The 17,541-nt window shown below is 37.2% G+C and overlaps 1 protein-coding gene across 3 annotated transcripts in view; it reads left to right on the plus strand.

Moving 5' to 3' along the window:
* Window positions 1–17,541, plus strand: part of MIGA1 (mitoguardin 1) — a 105,286-nt gene that overhangs the window by 12,078 nt on the left and 75,667 nt on the right. For all 3 annotated transcript variants that reach the window (XM_007079225.3, XM_042997624.1, XM_042997625.1), the window contains exons 3-5: window positions 11,992–12,169; window positions 13,884–14,020; window positions 16,698–16,824. In XM_007079225.3, coding sequence (XP_007079287.2) covers window positions 11,992–12,169; window positions 13,884–14,020; window positions 16,698–16,824 — 442 coding nt within the window. The remainder of the gene's footprint in view (window positions 1–11,991; window positions 12,170–13,883; window positions 14,021–16,697; window positions 16,825–17,541) is intronic.

The raw sequence follows: 17,541 nt of genomic DNA on the forward strand, positions 1-17,541 counted from the left end.
TTGAGAGGGAGAGAGAGTGCGTGAGCATGAGTGGGGGAGGGGCAGAGAGAGAGGAGGACAGAGGATCTGAAGTGAGCTCTGTGCTAACAGCAGAGAGCCCAATGTCAGCTTGAACTTGAACCCAAGCCATGAAATCATGACCTGAGTTAAAGGTGGAGCTGCAACTGACTGAGCCACCCAGGTACCCCGGATTGATTTTTTTATGAAAAAAGACATGTAAGATTTTTTTGTTCATTAGTTCAGCCTCCAAAGATTGAGAAGCCATGTTGGATGCAGTTCAGTTATATAATTAATTGCATAGTGAGATATGTCATTGGTGTGACTGTAGTTTCTTTTTTTTTTTTTTTTTTAATTTTTTTTTTACCCTTGAGAAACAGAGTGAGGGAGGGGGAGAGGCAGAGAAAGGGAGACACAGAATCTGAAGCAGGCTCCACAGAGCCTGACGTGGGGCTCGAACTCACAAACTGTGGCATCATGACCTGAGCTGAAGTTAGATGCTTAACCGACTGAGCCACCTAGGCACCCCTGTAGTATTTTTAATACATGATGTATAACATGAATGGATTTAAACGCTTTCTACAATGCATCTTGATTCATGTTTCACCACTGTAGAGTTGTGTAACCTTTGGCAGGTTGCTTAACCTCTTTGAAGCCAATTTACCATGTCTGACATACAATAAAAATGAGTGAGCACCCCAATAAATGTTGACTCCTATTTCCCTGTGTCATTTATTTAAGGAATAATACATTTTCCAAGTATTTGTTTTTTAATTTAATGAATACATACTCTAGGGGCACCTGCCTGGCTCAGTTGATAGAGCATACAACTCTTGATCTCGGGGTTGTGAGTTCAAGCCCCACGATGTAGAGATTGCTTAGGGATAAAATCTTTAAAAAATAATGAATACATACTTTAAACAAAATACTTAAGTCTCTTTTGCATCTGTGGTTTTCTTAAGGATTACTTTGGTATATCACTGTGTATCATGTTAATACAAGCAGATTGTGTTTTTCATCGGGAAACCACAACATGAAGTGGTAAGTAGTTTAGTTGGTTCTCCAACTTCAGAGTGTTAAGTGAGAAATACAAAGTACTTAAAATAAAAATCTTTCTAAATGCAGTGTGACATCGTGAATTGGTCCTGAAATAGAAAATTAGTGGAAAAACTGGTGAAATCAGAATAAAGTCTATATCATTTAGTTAGTAATATTGTAGTAGGGGTGCCTGGGTGACTCAGTTGGTTAAGCAGCCAACTCTTGGTTTCAGCTCAGGTCATGATCTCACAGTTTGTGGGTTCGAGCCCCATGTTTGGCTCTGCACTGACAGCATTGAGCCTGCTTGGGTTTCTCTCTCTTGTTCTCTCTCTCTTTGCCCTCTGTTCCCACTCGTGCTCTCTCTCTCTCTCAAAAATAATATGTAAACATTAAAATATGAAAAAAATAATATTGTACTAATGTTAATTTTTTAGTTTTGACGAGTACTGTGTTAATATAAGATGTTAGTATCAGGAAAATCTTAAGTGATGTGTATATAGGAAATCTACAATCTTTGCAACTTTTTTGTCAATCTAAAATTATTTCAAACTAAGATTTGTTAAAAATTTTTAAATTAAATTAACACTAAATAATTGCTCACATTTTTGAATGCCTGCTATGTGTCAGATACTACTTTATGTAGGTTATCTCTATTCACAAAAACCCTATGAGGAGGATGTTATTCCTGTTTGTTCAGAGTTTACAGTTTGAATGCAGTGTGTTCTAGTTATCAGAGAGATTCATTCGAAGCATATTTGTTAAGCCTCTACTGTGTTTCAGTCCAGATATAAAGTGGTGAGCAAGATCTAGATACAGGCCCAGCCCTAATTCTCAGTAAAATTTGTAGAAATGACCCCCCCACCCAACCCAAAAGGTGTTGTAAGTACTGTGTTTGAGGAATAGATCAACTTAGTTCTGGGAAGAAGTTTATGCTGAGTAAAGGGAAATAAAGTTATTGGAGGCAGAGACTTGTGTATGACTAATTATTCCTTGTCTTCCAGAATACATTAGATGGCAGGGGAAACTTGACAAGAGCATTTAACAATGGCATCAGGTTATGGAATGGGGAGGATTGTGAAATCTGAGCATAAGGAGTAGTGTTCTTTTCCTTTGTATTCTCAGTGTCTAGGCCATAAATGGATGTTCAATTCATGTTGAATGAATAGGATGTGTCTAGTTTTCATTTGTCTGGAGGTCATGAAATGGACTGTATCACCACAAAAGGTTCCTCTGAGCTTTAGGATTCTGGATGCTGTATTTCCAGTGTTCTAAGCAATGATATGAAAGTAATTGACCTTCCTCTGGGGAAAAAAAGTAACAAAACAAGAAATGATAGGCAGGAGTGATACTGGAGACTTTCAGACCTTGTGTAGATTACTTAGGATAAACATCTTTCTCTGGGGAATTAGTTGCTTTTTTGTCATGGAAAAGGTTTCTTTTTTCATGAGATTAGGACTGTAAACTTCGGTGGTTTTTTAATATAAAAATAGTATATAAACAGAACTTAGATCTTAACAAAAGTGAATTGATTTTTATTGTATTTGAATTTATATTAGTAAAACACATTATATGCCTGATGGAGTAGCTTTAATTTTGTGTTTGTTTGTTTGTTTGTTTGTTTATTTATTTATTTATGTACTTCATGCCTAGTGAGGAACCCAGTATGGGGCTTGAACTCATGATGCTGAGATCAAGACACTTAACCGGCTGAGCCATACAAGGACCCCTTAATTTTGTACTTTTATCTCTTAATAGAATAGTTCTCTAACTTCAGTGCCCTTGGATATAGTAGAGCTGACAGTTTAAGCAGACGTGATCACTTAGCTGTGACTGAACCTGTATTGATAGATTATTTTCTTTAATGGAGGTCTTAATTATGTTATCTTACATTTATTCCTGCAGTAAATAATCTTTACATTTGGTCTAAGGTTAATACTTTTTTGGTAATGAGGTCATGGCAGTTTATACAATATATTGAAAATTAAGGTATTCTTAATAATAGAGTTCTTTTTATATTTAATATAAAATAAAAATATTAGAATTTTTCTTTAAGATTTAATTTTTGAGTAATCTTGATACCCAACATGGGACTTGAACTCGCAACCCTGAGATTGAGAGTTGCCCGCTCCACCAACTGAGTCATCCAGGTATCCCAATAATAGTGCTGTTTTTAGAATTTATTTTATCATTGGATCTTTAGTATCCTAATTCAAGGAATTGCTGTTTTTTTCCAAATCTCATTTAATTGCTATGAACACTGAAGATATGTTTCCAGAGCGAAAAACATAGAAACAGAAAGAAATAAAAATTTGCTGATATCTGTCGTAGAGACATTGCTTAAGAGAATAATTCTTTTTTTAAAAATGTATATTTATTTTTGAGAAAGAGAGAGGGCAAGTGAGGCTCTGTGCTATCAGTGCAGAGCCTGACATATGGCTCGAACCCACAAAGTGTGAGATCATGACCTGAGCCAAAGTTGGATGCTTAACCAACTAACCCACCCAGGCGCCCCAATCCTTTTTTTTCTTAAATGTTTATTTATTTTTGAGAGAGAGGAGAGAGAGGGAGCACGCGCAAGTGAGTGCAAGCAGGAAGGAGCAGAGAAAGAGAGGGAGACAAAGAATCTGAAGCAGGCTCCAGGCTCTGAGCTGTCGGCACAGAGCCCAATGCAGGGCTCAAACTCACGAACCATGAGATCATGACCTGAGCCGAAGTTGGATGCTTAACCAACTGAGCCACCCAAGTGCCCCAATTCTTAAAGATCATTAAGGGAAAATATTTGAGGCAATATTGGAATGTTCTACTTTTTCTGGATAGTGTTGAAGGAATTTAAATGGACTTGGAAGAAAAGTAGAGTAAGAATAGTTTTAAGAATAGTTTTAATGTTTTTGTTGGACCACAGTCATTGAGGCCAAATGCTAATGGTAAATGGAAGTAAATCATTTCTAGTATTCCAGAAAATACTGGAATACTCTCTCCGATGCTCTCTCTCTCACAAAAACAAAAAAAAGTTTACAATTTAAGTTTTGACGTACATTTGTATGTACTTGTGCAATTCTTGATTCTTGCCACAATCAGATTAATGAATGTATCCATAAGCTCCAAAAATTTATTTCCCTTTGTAATCTCTCCCTTCGCATCTCCTTGTCCCACTCCCCTCCCTCCCTTCCCCCCAGGCAACCATTGATCTGCTTTTTGTCACTCTAGGTTAATTTGAATTTTCTGTTTTATATAAAATGGAATTATATAATATGTACTTTCTTTTGTCTGTTTTTTTTTTTCAAGTAGTCTGATTATATTGAAATATATATGTGTTGTATGTATCAGCACAGTTTGTTTACCTGTTCATCTTTTGGTGGACATGTAGGTTGTTTCCTGTTTTGTGTTTTAATTGTAAGTAAAGTTGCTAAGAACATCCCAATACAAGTCTTTGTATGACATATGCTTTCATTTTTCTTGGGTAAGTACTTAGGAGTAGAATGACTGAATCACAAGATAGGGATGTTTTTAATTTTTATTTTTTTTTATTTTTATTTATTTATTTTTTTGGGGGGACAGAGAGAGACAGAGCATGAACGGGGGAGGGACAGAGAGAGAGGGAGACACAGAATCGGAAACAGGCTCCAGGCTCTGAGCCATCAGCCCAGAGCCTGACGCGGGGCTCGAACTCACGGACCGTGAGATCGTGACCTGGCTGAAGTCGGACGCTTAACCGACTGCGCCACCCAGGCGCCCCTAGATGTTTTTAATTTTTAAAGAAAATGCCAGACTTCTTCCAAAGTGGCTATATCATTGGTATGGCCAGTCTTTTAATTTTAGCCATTCTAATATAGGTATGTGTTGGAATCTTGTGGTTTTACTTTTTTTTAAATTTTTTAATTTTTTTATGTTTATTTATTTTGAGAGTGAGAACGACACAAAGCACAAGTGAGGGAGACGCAGAGAGAGAGAAAGACACAGAATCTAAAGCAGGCTCCAGGCTCTGAGCTGTCAGTACAGAGCCCGATGTAAGGCTTGAACTTGTGAAACACGAGATCATGACCTGAGCCTAAGTTGGATGCTCAACTGACTAAGCCACCCAGGAACCCTTCTTGTGGTTTTAATTTGATTTTCCCTGGTGACCAGTAATGTTGAACATGCTTTCATATGCTAATTTGCCATCCATAAGTCTTCTTTGTTGATGTGTCTGTTCAGAGCTTTTGCCCATTTTTTAATTGGGTTTTTTGTTTTCATATTCAGTTTTGAGAATTCTTTATATACCTTGGGTATAATTCCTTTTCAGATATATGATTTACAACTATTTTCTCCTAGTCTGTAGATTGCCTATTCTACTTCTAAACAGTGCCTTTTATTTAACTTTTATTCTTATCTATTTATTTTATTATTTTTTATTTTTAGAGAGAGTGTGAGTGAGGAGAGGGACAGAGAGTGAGAGGGAGAGAGACAGAGAAGGAGAGAGAGACAAAAATCCCAAGCAGGGTCCACATTCAGCGCAGAGCCCCATGTGGGTCTTGATTCCACGACCCTGGGATCATGATGTAAGCCAAAATCAAGAGTCTGATGCTTAACCAACTGAGCCACCCACCCAAGTGCCTTTATTTATTTATTTATTTATTTATTTACTTATGAGAGAGAGGGAGAGAGAGAATCTCAAGCAGGCTCCATGCTCAGTGTAGGGGGGCCCCATCAGGGGCTCAATCTCCAGACTGCAAGATCAAGACCTGAGCCAAAATCAAGAGTTGAATGCTTATCTGACTGAGCCACCCAGACATCCTCTTTTTAAATTATTATTTTATTTTATTTTTTTAAATAGTGTCTTAAAAATGTTTTTTTAATGTTTATTTTTGAAAGAAGGACAGAGCACAAGCTGGGGAGGGGCAGAGAGAATGAGACACAGAATCTGAAGCAGGCTCCAGGCTGTGAGCTGTGAGCACAGAGCCCAATGTGGGGCTTGAACCCACGAACTGTGAGATCATGACCTGAACCAAAGTCCGATGCTTTAACTGACTGAGCCCCCCAAGTACCCCTTTAAACAGTGCCTTTTATTTTTTTTAATTTTTTTTTTAATGTTTATTTATTTTTGAGACAGAGAGAGACGGAGCATGAATGGGGGAGGGTCAGAGAGAGGGAGACACAGAATCTGAAACGGGCTCCAGGCTCTGAGCTGTCAGCACAGAGCCCGACGCGGGGCTCGAACTCACGGACCGCGAGATCATAACCTGAGCCGAAGTCGGCCGCTTAACCGACTGAGCCACCCAGGCACCCCAAAACAGTGCCTTTTAAAGAGCAGAAGTTTTTGATTCTGAAATCCGTTTGTCAACTTTTCTTTTTTAAAAAATGAATCAGGCTCTTTGTGTCATCTCTAAGAAATATTTGCCCAGTGGAAGTTCACAAAGATTTTCTCCCATGCTTTCTTCTAGAACTCTATAGTTTTAGAGTTTATGTCCTTATAGTTTTAAGTTTATGATCTGTGCATGAATTATTGTATATAGTGTGGAGTTATACAGCATATAATCTTTTGGAATTAGCTTTTTTCATTTTACATAATACATTTGCAATCCATTCACATTGTTGTGTATCTGAATATTATGTCCTTTTTTATTGCTGAGTATTCCATTATATGGATGTAACGTGTATCCATTTATCTGTTGAAGGACACCCAGGTGGTTTCTGGGTTTGGGTGATTTCAAGATTACATAGATTTTCTGTTTTCTTCTAAAAATTCTTCCTTGAATTTCCTTTTTACTTTCAACAAAAATAGATTAACTATTTCTGCAGGTTTATTTCTGAACTCTATTCTGTTGCACTGATCTATATGTTTATACCAATACCACACTCTCTTAATTATCGTAGCTTTATAGTTAAGTCCTGAAATTGGCTAGAGTATGTTCTCCAACTTTGTTCTTTTTCAGTTATTTTGGTTATCCTACTTCCTTTGCCTTTCTTTAATTTTTTAAAAAATAATAAGCTGCCAATATCTACAAAAATTTTTGCTGGGATTTTTATTATTTTCTGTAGATCAAATTGGAGAGAATGATATTTTACAGTCCATGAACATGATGTATCTCCTTTTATCTTTGTTGATTTCTTTGATTAGTGTTTTGTTGTTAACTGAATTTTTAAAAATTTTCTCTATTTTTTCTTTTACTTGGTGCTGTTATAAGTAGTATTGCTTTTTTTTTTTTATGTTTATTTTTGAGAGAGAGAAAGGGCATGCATGTGAGCTGAGGAAGGGCAGAGAGAGAGAGAGGGAGACAGAGGATCCAAAGCAGGCTCCACACTGTCAACGGAGAGCACAATGTGGGGCCTGAACTCACTAACGGTGAGATCATAACTAGAGCCAAAGTCGGATGCTTAACTGACTAGGCCACCCAGGTGCCCCAGTAGTATTGCTTTTTAATGTCAAATTCCATTTGCTTATTGCTATCATGGACTTTGTAGCCTATTTACCTACCAGTTCTAGGGGATTTGGGGGGAGATTCTTCGGGATTTTCCATGTGGACAATCAAGTTGTCTGCAAATAGAGACAGTTTTACTTTTTATTTTCCAATGTGTATTTCTTTTATTCTTCTTTTTTGACTTTTGGCACTGGCTGTTACTTCTAATATGATGTTGGTTCTGTTGGCTTCAGGCATTCCTTGGCTGTGGCAGCATAACTGTAATCTCTGTCTTTTTCTTTGCATAGCCTTCTCCTTTTTGTCTCTATGTGTCCTTTAATCCCTTATAAAGACACTCATTGGACATATGGTCCACCTTAATCCAATGCAATGTCATCTTGATTCTTACCTTGATTACATCGACAAAGATTTTTTTAAATGAGATCATATTCTTTTTTTCTTTTTCTGTCTTTTTTTTTTTTTTTAATGTAGGCTCCATGCCCAGTGTGGAGCCCAATACCAGGCTTGAACTCACAACCCTGAGATCAAGACCTGAGCTGAGATCAGGAATCAGATTCTTAACCAACTGAGCCACGTGGGCTCATATGATCATATTCTGATCTTCAAGGTGAACATGAATTTTGAGGGGACACTATTTAATGCACACACCTTCTAATCCTAATTTGCTGAGAGTTTTTATTTATTTATTTTTTTTATTTGAGAAGACGAAGAAAAACTTTATCTCAAGATTTCATCATATAGTTGGAGAGAAATAGGACATGGCTTATCATTAAGTAGTTTTGGATATACTATACCTAATCATATTTTTCAAATCTAGTAGAAGCTGAAATGTAAGGGTTACGTAGACAAAAATTTTTGCTACATTTGAAGATTATAATATAAGTAGGTCTGAGACAGAACCCCTAGCTAAAGTAATTCCTGCCTGATTCTGGCCAAGTCCCCCCTCTTTCTCTTAAATTGCTTATTCTCCTTCCCAGTAATTGGTAAGGCAGACCAGCTTCTTCTCACTCCCTCCACCAGACTCCAGATGGCCTACAAAGGCCAATCAAACCTGCTCAAACACATAGCCTTTAAGATTTGGCTTCTTTGACTCTGTCTTTGGCACACACACATGCACACTCACACATACACCATGCTTTCCCTGAAAGCTTTTCTTCAGATAAAATAATCCCAGCTCCTTATTTCCCCAACCCTTTAATCATTGTGTTTCTGTTCTCTGAACTCCTTCCAATTTCCCTATATATGTATAATGTGGAAACCAAAACCACACACCATTTTCTAACAGGGTCTACGAGTTGCCAAATTTAGGGGGGCTCACTTACTTCTTCAATCAGAAATCAAAGCCAAGTCCAACAGGTTCTTAACAAGTGGACATTGGAACAGGTGTGACACCCTCATTCAATAAAGCAACACCTTCTGAGTAGATAATTATTCAGATAATTATTCCTAGGATATACACTCCTTGGTCATATATAGCGTTCATTTTTTTTTTTAAGTTTGTTTATTTATTTTCAGAGGGGAAGGAGGGGCAGAGAAAGAGAATTCCAAGCAGTGCTGTCAGCATGGAGCCCGATGCGGGGCATGATCCCACAAACCTTGAGATCATGACCTGAGTGGAAACCAAGAGTCAGATGCTTAGCCGACTGAGCCACCCAGACTCTCCTGTAGTATTGATCCCACAAACCTTGAGATCATGACCTGAGTGGAAACCAAGAGTCAGATGCTTAACTGACTGAGCCACCCAGACTCTCCTGTAGTATTTATTTCCTGTAGTATCTCCTGTATATGTTGCTGGATTCAATGTGTTACTATTTTGTGAAGGACTTTTAAAAAAATCTATCTACATTATAGATATTTGTCTATAATTTTTTGTAACGTCTTTGGTTTTGATATTAATAGTAATGCTAGCTTCACATATGATTGGGAAGTAGTCCCTCATTGAATGGAATTAATATTTCTTTTTTAAATATTTGGTAGAATTTGCCCTATAGTTTTGTTAAAAGGTTTTACTTAACTACAAATTCAATTTCTTTAGTACATATGTAACTATTCATTCTATCTATTTCTTCCAGAGTGAATTTATGGGCATAGAGTTGTTCATAGTAATAACTTTTCATATCCATGAGGTCTTTAGTGACAATGCCTCTCTCATTTCTGATTTTAGTAATATGTGTCTTTTCATCTTTTCTCTCTTTCTTTCTCTTTCTTTTTTGTTTTGGTCAGACTGGCTTCAGGTTTGTCAGTTTTACTGAATTTTAATTTTATTTTTTTTTGCCAAAAGCCAGGAGTGAATCTATTGATTTCTTTTTAATAAGCTTTTGATTTTATTGATTTAGTTTTCTATTTCATTGATTTCTGTTTAGTCTTTATTACTTCCTGTCTTCTACTTGCTTTGGATTGGATTTGTTCATCTGTTTTCTAGTTTCTTAAAGTAAAAACTCAGATTATGGATTTTATACCTTCTTTAATATAAGTGTTTAATGGTATGTATTTCCTTTGAAAGTTAAAGCTGCATCCTACAGTTTATGTCTTTTGTTCTTTTGAGGGAATAGAGAAGGGTGTTGATGCAGTTCATGCACCTCCACAGAAACTCCTGTTTCCCTCCCTGGGTTCTGCACCATTGGGGAGACTTAGGAGTCTTGCAGTCTTTTCTGTGAGTAGTGCCTGGTGGGATTCGTGAAGATAAAACCTGCAAAAACTATGGATTATGCCCATATTTACAACATCCCCAGTGCTCCTGGGGGTGCTTTACCCTTTCTCACCAATGCTACTGTTTCCACCAATTTACCAGCCATACTAGCTGAACTCTTCTTACTGATGTCCTGCTGTGTTTTATCTCTGCATGCCAGTGCTTATGCCCTATCTCTCCCTGCAGATACCTGTGTCTCCTTAATTTTGGGGCCAAGTGATTGCCCTCTGTCCTCAGCATTGTGATGGTTTCAAGAAAAATTGAGAACTTGCCATTTGTCTGTCTTGTTTTTGTTGTTCATTTGAAAGTGACACTCTTTCCAGCCCTCTACACCCCAAGATCATGGCTTTATTTTATAGTTCTCCTGTATTTTAGGTGATTGTGTCTGTCCCCCAAGACAAAGTTAGTTACCTCTTATGTGAAGGTGATGTGAATACTTAGTGTATACTTATGTTACTGTATTTATCACACTATATTGTAATTACTTGTGAATATATTTGTCTCTACTATAACATACTGCTTGAAGGAGGCAAGATCTGTGTCCTCTATGCCTAGTGCTTCCTGATCAATGAAAGGCATTTGATACTTGCTTGTTGAATAGGATTACGATAAGATTTTAATTCTAATTTTCATAGCACAGTGTGGTACTTTGTAAAATGCTGAGTAAATATTTGTTGAATAATTCATGCATAAAAGGGCTTATTCAGATTCTATTTAGAAATTAAGTTAATTCATGTTTGCTCAAATTTCCAGATAGTTAAAAAAAATTGGTATGTTTTAAAACTCGGAACTGGGGTGCCTGGGTGGCTCAGTCGGTTAAGCAACCAGCTTCAGCTCAGGTCATGATCTCACAGTTCATGGTTTCAAGCCCTGCATAGGGCTCTGTGCTGAGAGCTCAGAGCCTGGAGCCTGCTTTGGATTCTGTGTCTCCATTTCTCTCTCTCTCTCTCTCTCTCTCTGCCCCTCCTCTACTCATGCTTTGTTTCTCTCTCTCTCAAAAATAAATAAACGTTAAAAATAAATACATAAATAAATCTCTGAATTAATCATTCCTGTAATTTAAAATCTTGCTATGATTCAGTTAGTTGCATGAATTAATCATTAGTTGTTCAACAGGTTTTAATGGGGTTAAATTATTTTGTGCTCCTTTTGATGTTTGTGGTAATACTGTTTATTTACCTAAGACTTTCAGAAATTCATATGTTAGTACGTTTTGTTTGTTTTTAAACAAAATGTCATTCAAAGAGTGACAGCTTTCATTTGAGCTGTCATTCAAAGAGTGAAATAATATTCTTCTCATAGTAGTTAGAACTAGGTTATCTTTTTTTTTAAATTTTTTTTTTTTTTAACGTTTATTTATTTTAGAGACAGAGCATGAATGGGGGAGGGTCAGAGAGAGGGAGACACAGAATCTGAAACAGGCTCCGGGCTCTGAGCTGTCAGCACAGGGGCCCGATGCGGGGCTCGAACTCACGGACCGCGAGATCGTGACCTGAGCCAAAGTTGGCGCTCAACCGACTGAGCCACCCAGGCGCCCCAGAACTAGGTTATCTTAAGAATAAGTTTGCCTAGGGGCGCCTGGGTGGCTCAGTCGGTTGAGCGTCCAACTTCGGCTCAGGTCACGATCTCACAGTCCATGGGTTCGAGCCCCGCGTTGGGCTCTGTGCTGACAGCTCAGAGCCTGGAGCCTGTTTCAGATTCTGTGTCTCCCTCTTTCTCTGACCCTCCCTGTTCATGCTCTCTCTCTCTGTCTCAAAAATAAATAAATGTTAAAAAAAAAATTAAAAAAAAAAAAGTTTGCCTCTTACATCTTTATTTAAAGTGAACAAATATAAGAAGTTTTTTTCAATCTAACTACATCTTTTCCAGATAAGATTTTCACCAGTAGCAAAAAAGCTGTTTGTGGTAACTGCAGTGAGTGCCGTATCTGTAATTTTTCTGGCCCGTCACTTTAAAAGAAGACGTGGAAAGAAGAAAGGAAAAATATTACCATGGGAACCAGAGCACCTCATACTTGAATACACTAAAAGAGCAGCATCAGACAAAGGTATGTGGAGATAGCTGAACTGAGTCTACAAAGAAAGTTTATATTTAAATCATAGAAAGATTTATATATTAATCATAACTGGAGTGCAGTGATTTCTGTGCTGTAGCCTCCAAAATGTCTTTCCTTAATATTTAACTCCCAGATAATACAGATTGATTTTAGAAAGAATAGAACATATAGAGAAGCAAACAAAAAATTAAAATCACTTGATATTCTGCTACCCAGAAGTAATGACTTATAATACTTTGGCATATATCTATCCATTTCTATTTGCATTTAAGTCTATTGAGATACACAATTTTATATTATGTACAAGTAGATGATGTATGTATTTTAAATAAAATTATGATTACACCTTTTGTAGCCTGCTTTTAAAATATTTAACAATATATAAAATTGTTTTTCTAGGTCAATAAATATATTTCTATCGTTTTAATATGTACTTAGTGTTAAATTTGAAAACATATCCACTAATTTATTTAACCAATTCCCTGTTAGTCCCTTTAGAATGTTTTTCTTGCTTTGAATATACTTGTCTGATTATTTTCTTAGTGTATAAATAGAAGTAAAATTGCTGGCTTTTAAAAGACCTGTAGTTTTTGTTAGAGATATGGTACATATTGCCATGTTGTATCAATGACGATAACTTCTTGGGGCACCTGGATGGCTCAGTTGGTTAAGCGTCTGACTTCGGCTCAGATCATGATATCACGGTTTGTGAGTTTGAGCCCCGCGTTGGACTCTGTGCTGACAGCTCACAGCCTGGAGCCTCCTTCGGATTCTGTGTCCTTCTCTCTCTCTGCCCCTCACCTGCTCAAATTCTGTCTCTCTCTTGAAAATAAAACATAAAAAAATTTTTAAAAAACCTAATAACTTCTTGAGCATGCTGAATTTCTTATTTTTAAAACTTTTAATTATTTTTAATTTATTATTTAGAGTATCGTATGCTTTTGTGATTAACTTGTCCAGCAAATTATTAATGAATGACTATTTTGTGCCAAGTACAGTGAACATTACAGTAATGATGGCTCTCACTTAATGAGATCTTATTAGATCTCAGGCCTAGTGCTAAATGCTGTATACTCACTACATTATTTAACTTTTATAACAATTCTATGAATTAGGACTATATCCTGTGTTATTGTTTCCATTTTAGACATAAAGAAAATCGAGATAAGGAAAACTTAAGTGACCTGCTTAGGGTCATACACGTCCCAGGAATTGAATTGAGTAGTGTCTTAACTGCTGCATTAAGATAGACTGAGATACAATGTCAGCCATAGATGGATAGATAGATGGTTAGGGGATACAGAAAAAGAAAAAACTAATTACAATGTAATGCAATATGGACATGGTACAGATGTAATTCAGGAAAGGAAGTGCTTATATTTTGTTAATTTATAACTTGAAGATTCATAGTTGCCAGTATTTTAAACTGATTATAATAGGTCATTCAAATATCATATCAAATACCCTAATTAGATGAATGGTTTAGTCTTCATTTAGGAAGCATATTTTAGCAGTGTTAAAAACAATTGTAAAGAGAGGTAGATTTTAATAATGCTGTACACTTAATAATTTACACAATTGAGGGAAATGTGTTTTAAAATTAGAAGCTTTCTGAAGGAATATAATGTAAACTTGGAAATTTTATCGGAAATTTGTCATTGGAGTTACTGATACTTCTAATATTATTGATATATTTGTTTGATAGGTTCAAGTTGTTCCAGTAGTAGACAAAATTTGACATTATCTTTAAGTTCTGCCAAAGACAAAGGATCTCAGTCTTGTAACTATGCTAATGGAGGACTTTTCAGTAAATACTCAGGTTCTGCACAGAGTTTAGCCTCCGTAAGTAAAGAAAAAAATTTATTATTTTATAGGTTTGTTTTTGTGTCTATTGTTATATATTGGTTTAAATGTTATATAATAATAGGGGCGCTTGGGTGGCTCAGTTGGTTAAGCATCCATCTCTTGACCTCAGCTCAAATCATGATCTCACAGTTCATAGGTTCAAGTTCTGCATCGGGCTCTGCACTGACAGTGTGGAGCCTGCTTGGGATTCTGTCTCCCTCCCTTTCTGCCCCTCCCCCACTTGCTCTCTTTCTCTCAAAATAAATAAAAATAAAACTTAAAAAAAGAAAAAGAAATTTTTTTAAATGTCATATAATTATAGATAGCTCTTAGTATGGAAAGAACCTTAAATCATCTTATTGAGTCTATTTTCTTTAGGCAAGTAAAACTTTCCTTTTGGTAAATAACCAGCCAGTTTGGTTCCAGATTTCTTTAAGCAAGTGATATGGGTACGTGGGGTCCTGTAAGAATAGTGCTGATCTGGAAGTATTGCTTCAAACTAGATATTTCTGGGGCGCCTGTGTGGCTCAGTAGGTTGAGCGTCCAACTCAATTTCCACTCAGGTCATGATCCCAGGGTCGTGAGATGGAGCCCTAGGTTGAGATCTGTGCTGAGTGTGAAGCCTGCTTAAGATTCTCTCTCTCTGTCTGTCTGTCTCTCTCTCTGTCTCTCTCTCTCTCTCTCTCTCTCTCCCTCTCCCTCCCTCCCCCCCTCCCTCTCCCCCCTCTCCACCTCTCTCCCCCTCTTTCCCTTCCTCCCTCTCTCTCCCTCCCTTCCCCCATCCCTTTCCCCCACTTGCACTCTCTCTCTCTGTCTAAAATAGTAATTTAAAAAAACAAAAAAAAATCTAAACAAAAAAACTAGATGTTCTGCAAAAAAGCTGGAAGATACAGTCAGACTTTGTACTAGGTCACAAGATGATGAGCTTGCGTAGGTAAAAGTATGTGGCTTGCTGAAGCCAAGTGTGGAGTTCCTCGCCTTGTTCTTTGAAGCATTAATATAGTATTGATTGACAAGTGAGGAATAAAGTTAGTATTTTTTTTGACTTATTATGGTTTAAAAATTTTGTTAAATAGGTAGGATATATACTTGCTACTAAATAAAGAAGAGGCAAAAAAATGTACAGTGATAAATATGCTCCCTATCCTCTCGGTTCCCGTCCTTAGAGACAAACAACATCGGTAATTTCTTACATATATACCTCTGGGAGTGTATGTCTGTACCATCATGTATTGTCATTATTTTAAATAGTTTATTAAACACCATATTCTGTACTTGGCTTCTCTGTTTTGTTGGAATATCTAGCTGCCCCATTCTTAAATATATCAAATTTTTAAAAGATGTTTATTTATTTTTATTTTTGAGAGAAAGTGTGTGTGTGCACATGCTCAAGCGAAGGAGGGGCAAAGAGACAGAGGGAGAGAGAGAATCTCAAGCGTGAGATGGAGCATGGGATCACGACCGTAGGCAAATCAAGAGTTAGACGCTTAATGGACTGAGCCACCCAGGTGCTCCTATATATTTTTAAGTAGGCTCCATGTCCAACTTGAGGCTTGAACTCACGACCCTGAGATTGAGAGTCCCGTGCTTTACTGACTGAACCAGCCAGGCACCCCAGGCTTAGACTTCTTAAAAAAAAAAGTTAACATTTATTTATTTTTGGGAGACAGAGACAGAATGTTAAGCAGGCTCAAGGCTCTGAGCTGGCAGCACAGAGCCCGACGCAGGGCTCAAACTTGGAAACCACGAGATCATGACCTGAGCTGAAGTCACACTTAACTGACTGAGCCACTCAAGGCACCCTTAAAATGGACAGAACTTGGGGGCACCTGGGTCACTCAGTTGGTTGAGCATCAGACTTCAACTCAGGTCACGAACTCACGGTTTGCAGGTTTGAGTCCCACGTCAAGCTTGTGCTGGCAGCGTGGAGTCTGCTTTGGATTCTCTGGTCTCTCTCTCTCTCTGCCCCTTCCCCACTCCCACTTTCTCTCTCCCTCTCTCAAAAATAAATAAACATAAAAAAACGCAACAGGAATGGAGGGGTGGTGGCTCAGTCAGTTGAGCATACGACTTGAGATTCTTTGTCTCTTCCCTTCTACTTCTCTCCCCCGCTTTCTCTTGCATGCGCTCTCTCTCTCTCTCTCTGAAAATAAAAATAAAAAGAAGAAAAAGGACAGAATTGGAGGCAGAGACTTGGGAATCATCTACATAAAGATGACTGAAATGATTGGCTCAATGCACCTTGCTAGGGAAGGGAAGATGATAGAGGCTTTTCAATTTTAGTTATTGTTTAGCATAATCAGCACTGTTAATAATTTTTAAAACGGAAATAAGCTAGTTACCTCAAACCAGAGTAGGTGTGGATAAAATTTATAAGCAAATATTTAATAAAACAGTAAACTGTAAAAATAGCTGCTTGATTTCTAATGGAAATAACTGATTTTTGTTGGAAATATTCTTCTATTCGTGTATTTTTGAGCAAACAAAGGCTTAAGATACTTAGGGTCGTATGACTCCTAACTTTGAATACAATCAGATTTATTTGTTCAGGTGGGGATTACATGGGTTGTTTTACCTGGAATAGGATTTATATAAATAGTTTGTAAATATAAAAGATGGCAAAATACTGTCACAAAAGAGATTTTGAAGTCACTGCTGTCGATTTTAATTTTAGGTCCAGAGCGTCAATTCTTGTCATAGCTGTGCTTGTGGCAATTCTAACTCCTGGGACAAAGCAGATGAAGATGATGTTAAACTTGTTAATATTCCTGTGACCACTCCTGAGAACTTATACTTGATGGGTAGGAATAACATAATAATGTTTTAAGATGTTATGCTTACATTTAATGTGAAACTAAATAATGATGAATTGTTCTAAGGGAAGCAACGTAATTTTTAAATATTCTTGTATCTGTTGAATATGGTGTATATAATATAACCTATTTCTGGAGGATGCTCTGACGGATTACCACAAACTTGGTGTTTTAAGCAGCAGAAATGCATTCTTTCAGAGTGCTGGAGGCCAGAAGTCTGAAATCATTATCACTGGGCTGAAATCAAGGTATCATTAGAGCTATGCTTCCAACAACAATTCCTGTTTAGGAGAGTATCTGTTCCTTGCCCTTCTCAGCTTCTGATGGCTTCTGGCTTGTGGCTGTGTGATTCCAGTCTCTACCTCCCATCATCACCTCCTCTGTGTATATCAAATCTCCCTCTGCCTCTTATAAGGACAGTTGTGATTGGTTTTAGGCCCCACCAAATCCAGGTTATTTCCCCATGTTAAATTTCTTAATTAATTAATTTTAAGATTCCTTGATTCAGTCACATCTGCGAAGACCCCTTTTCTTTGTAAGGTAACGTTCTAGAGACTAGGACCTGATGCCTTTGGGTGGCTATTATTCAGTCTGTTTCACTCATCTAACCTGATCTCTTGGTTCTTATCTAATGAGTCTATCAGAGTCCACTTTATTTAATCTGTTTTTTATCTATCATTTGTATTAAAAAAATTTTTTTTTTAA

This window comes from Panthera tigris, chromosome C1 (assembly GCF_018350195.1).
Source record: "Panthera tigris isolate Pti1 chromosome C1, P.tigris_Pti1_mat1.1, whole genome shotgun sequence".
Taxonomy (NCBI): Eukaryota; Metazoa; Chordata; class Mammalia; order Carnivora; family Felidae; genus Panthera; species Panthera tigris.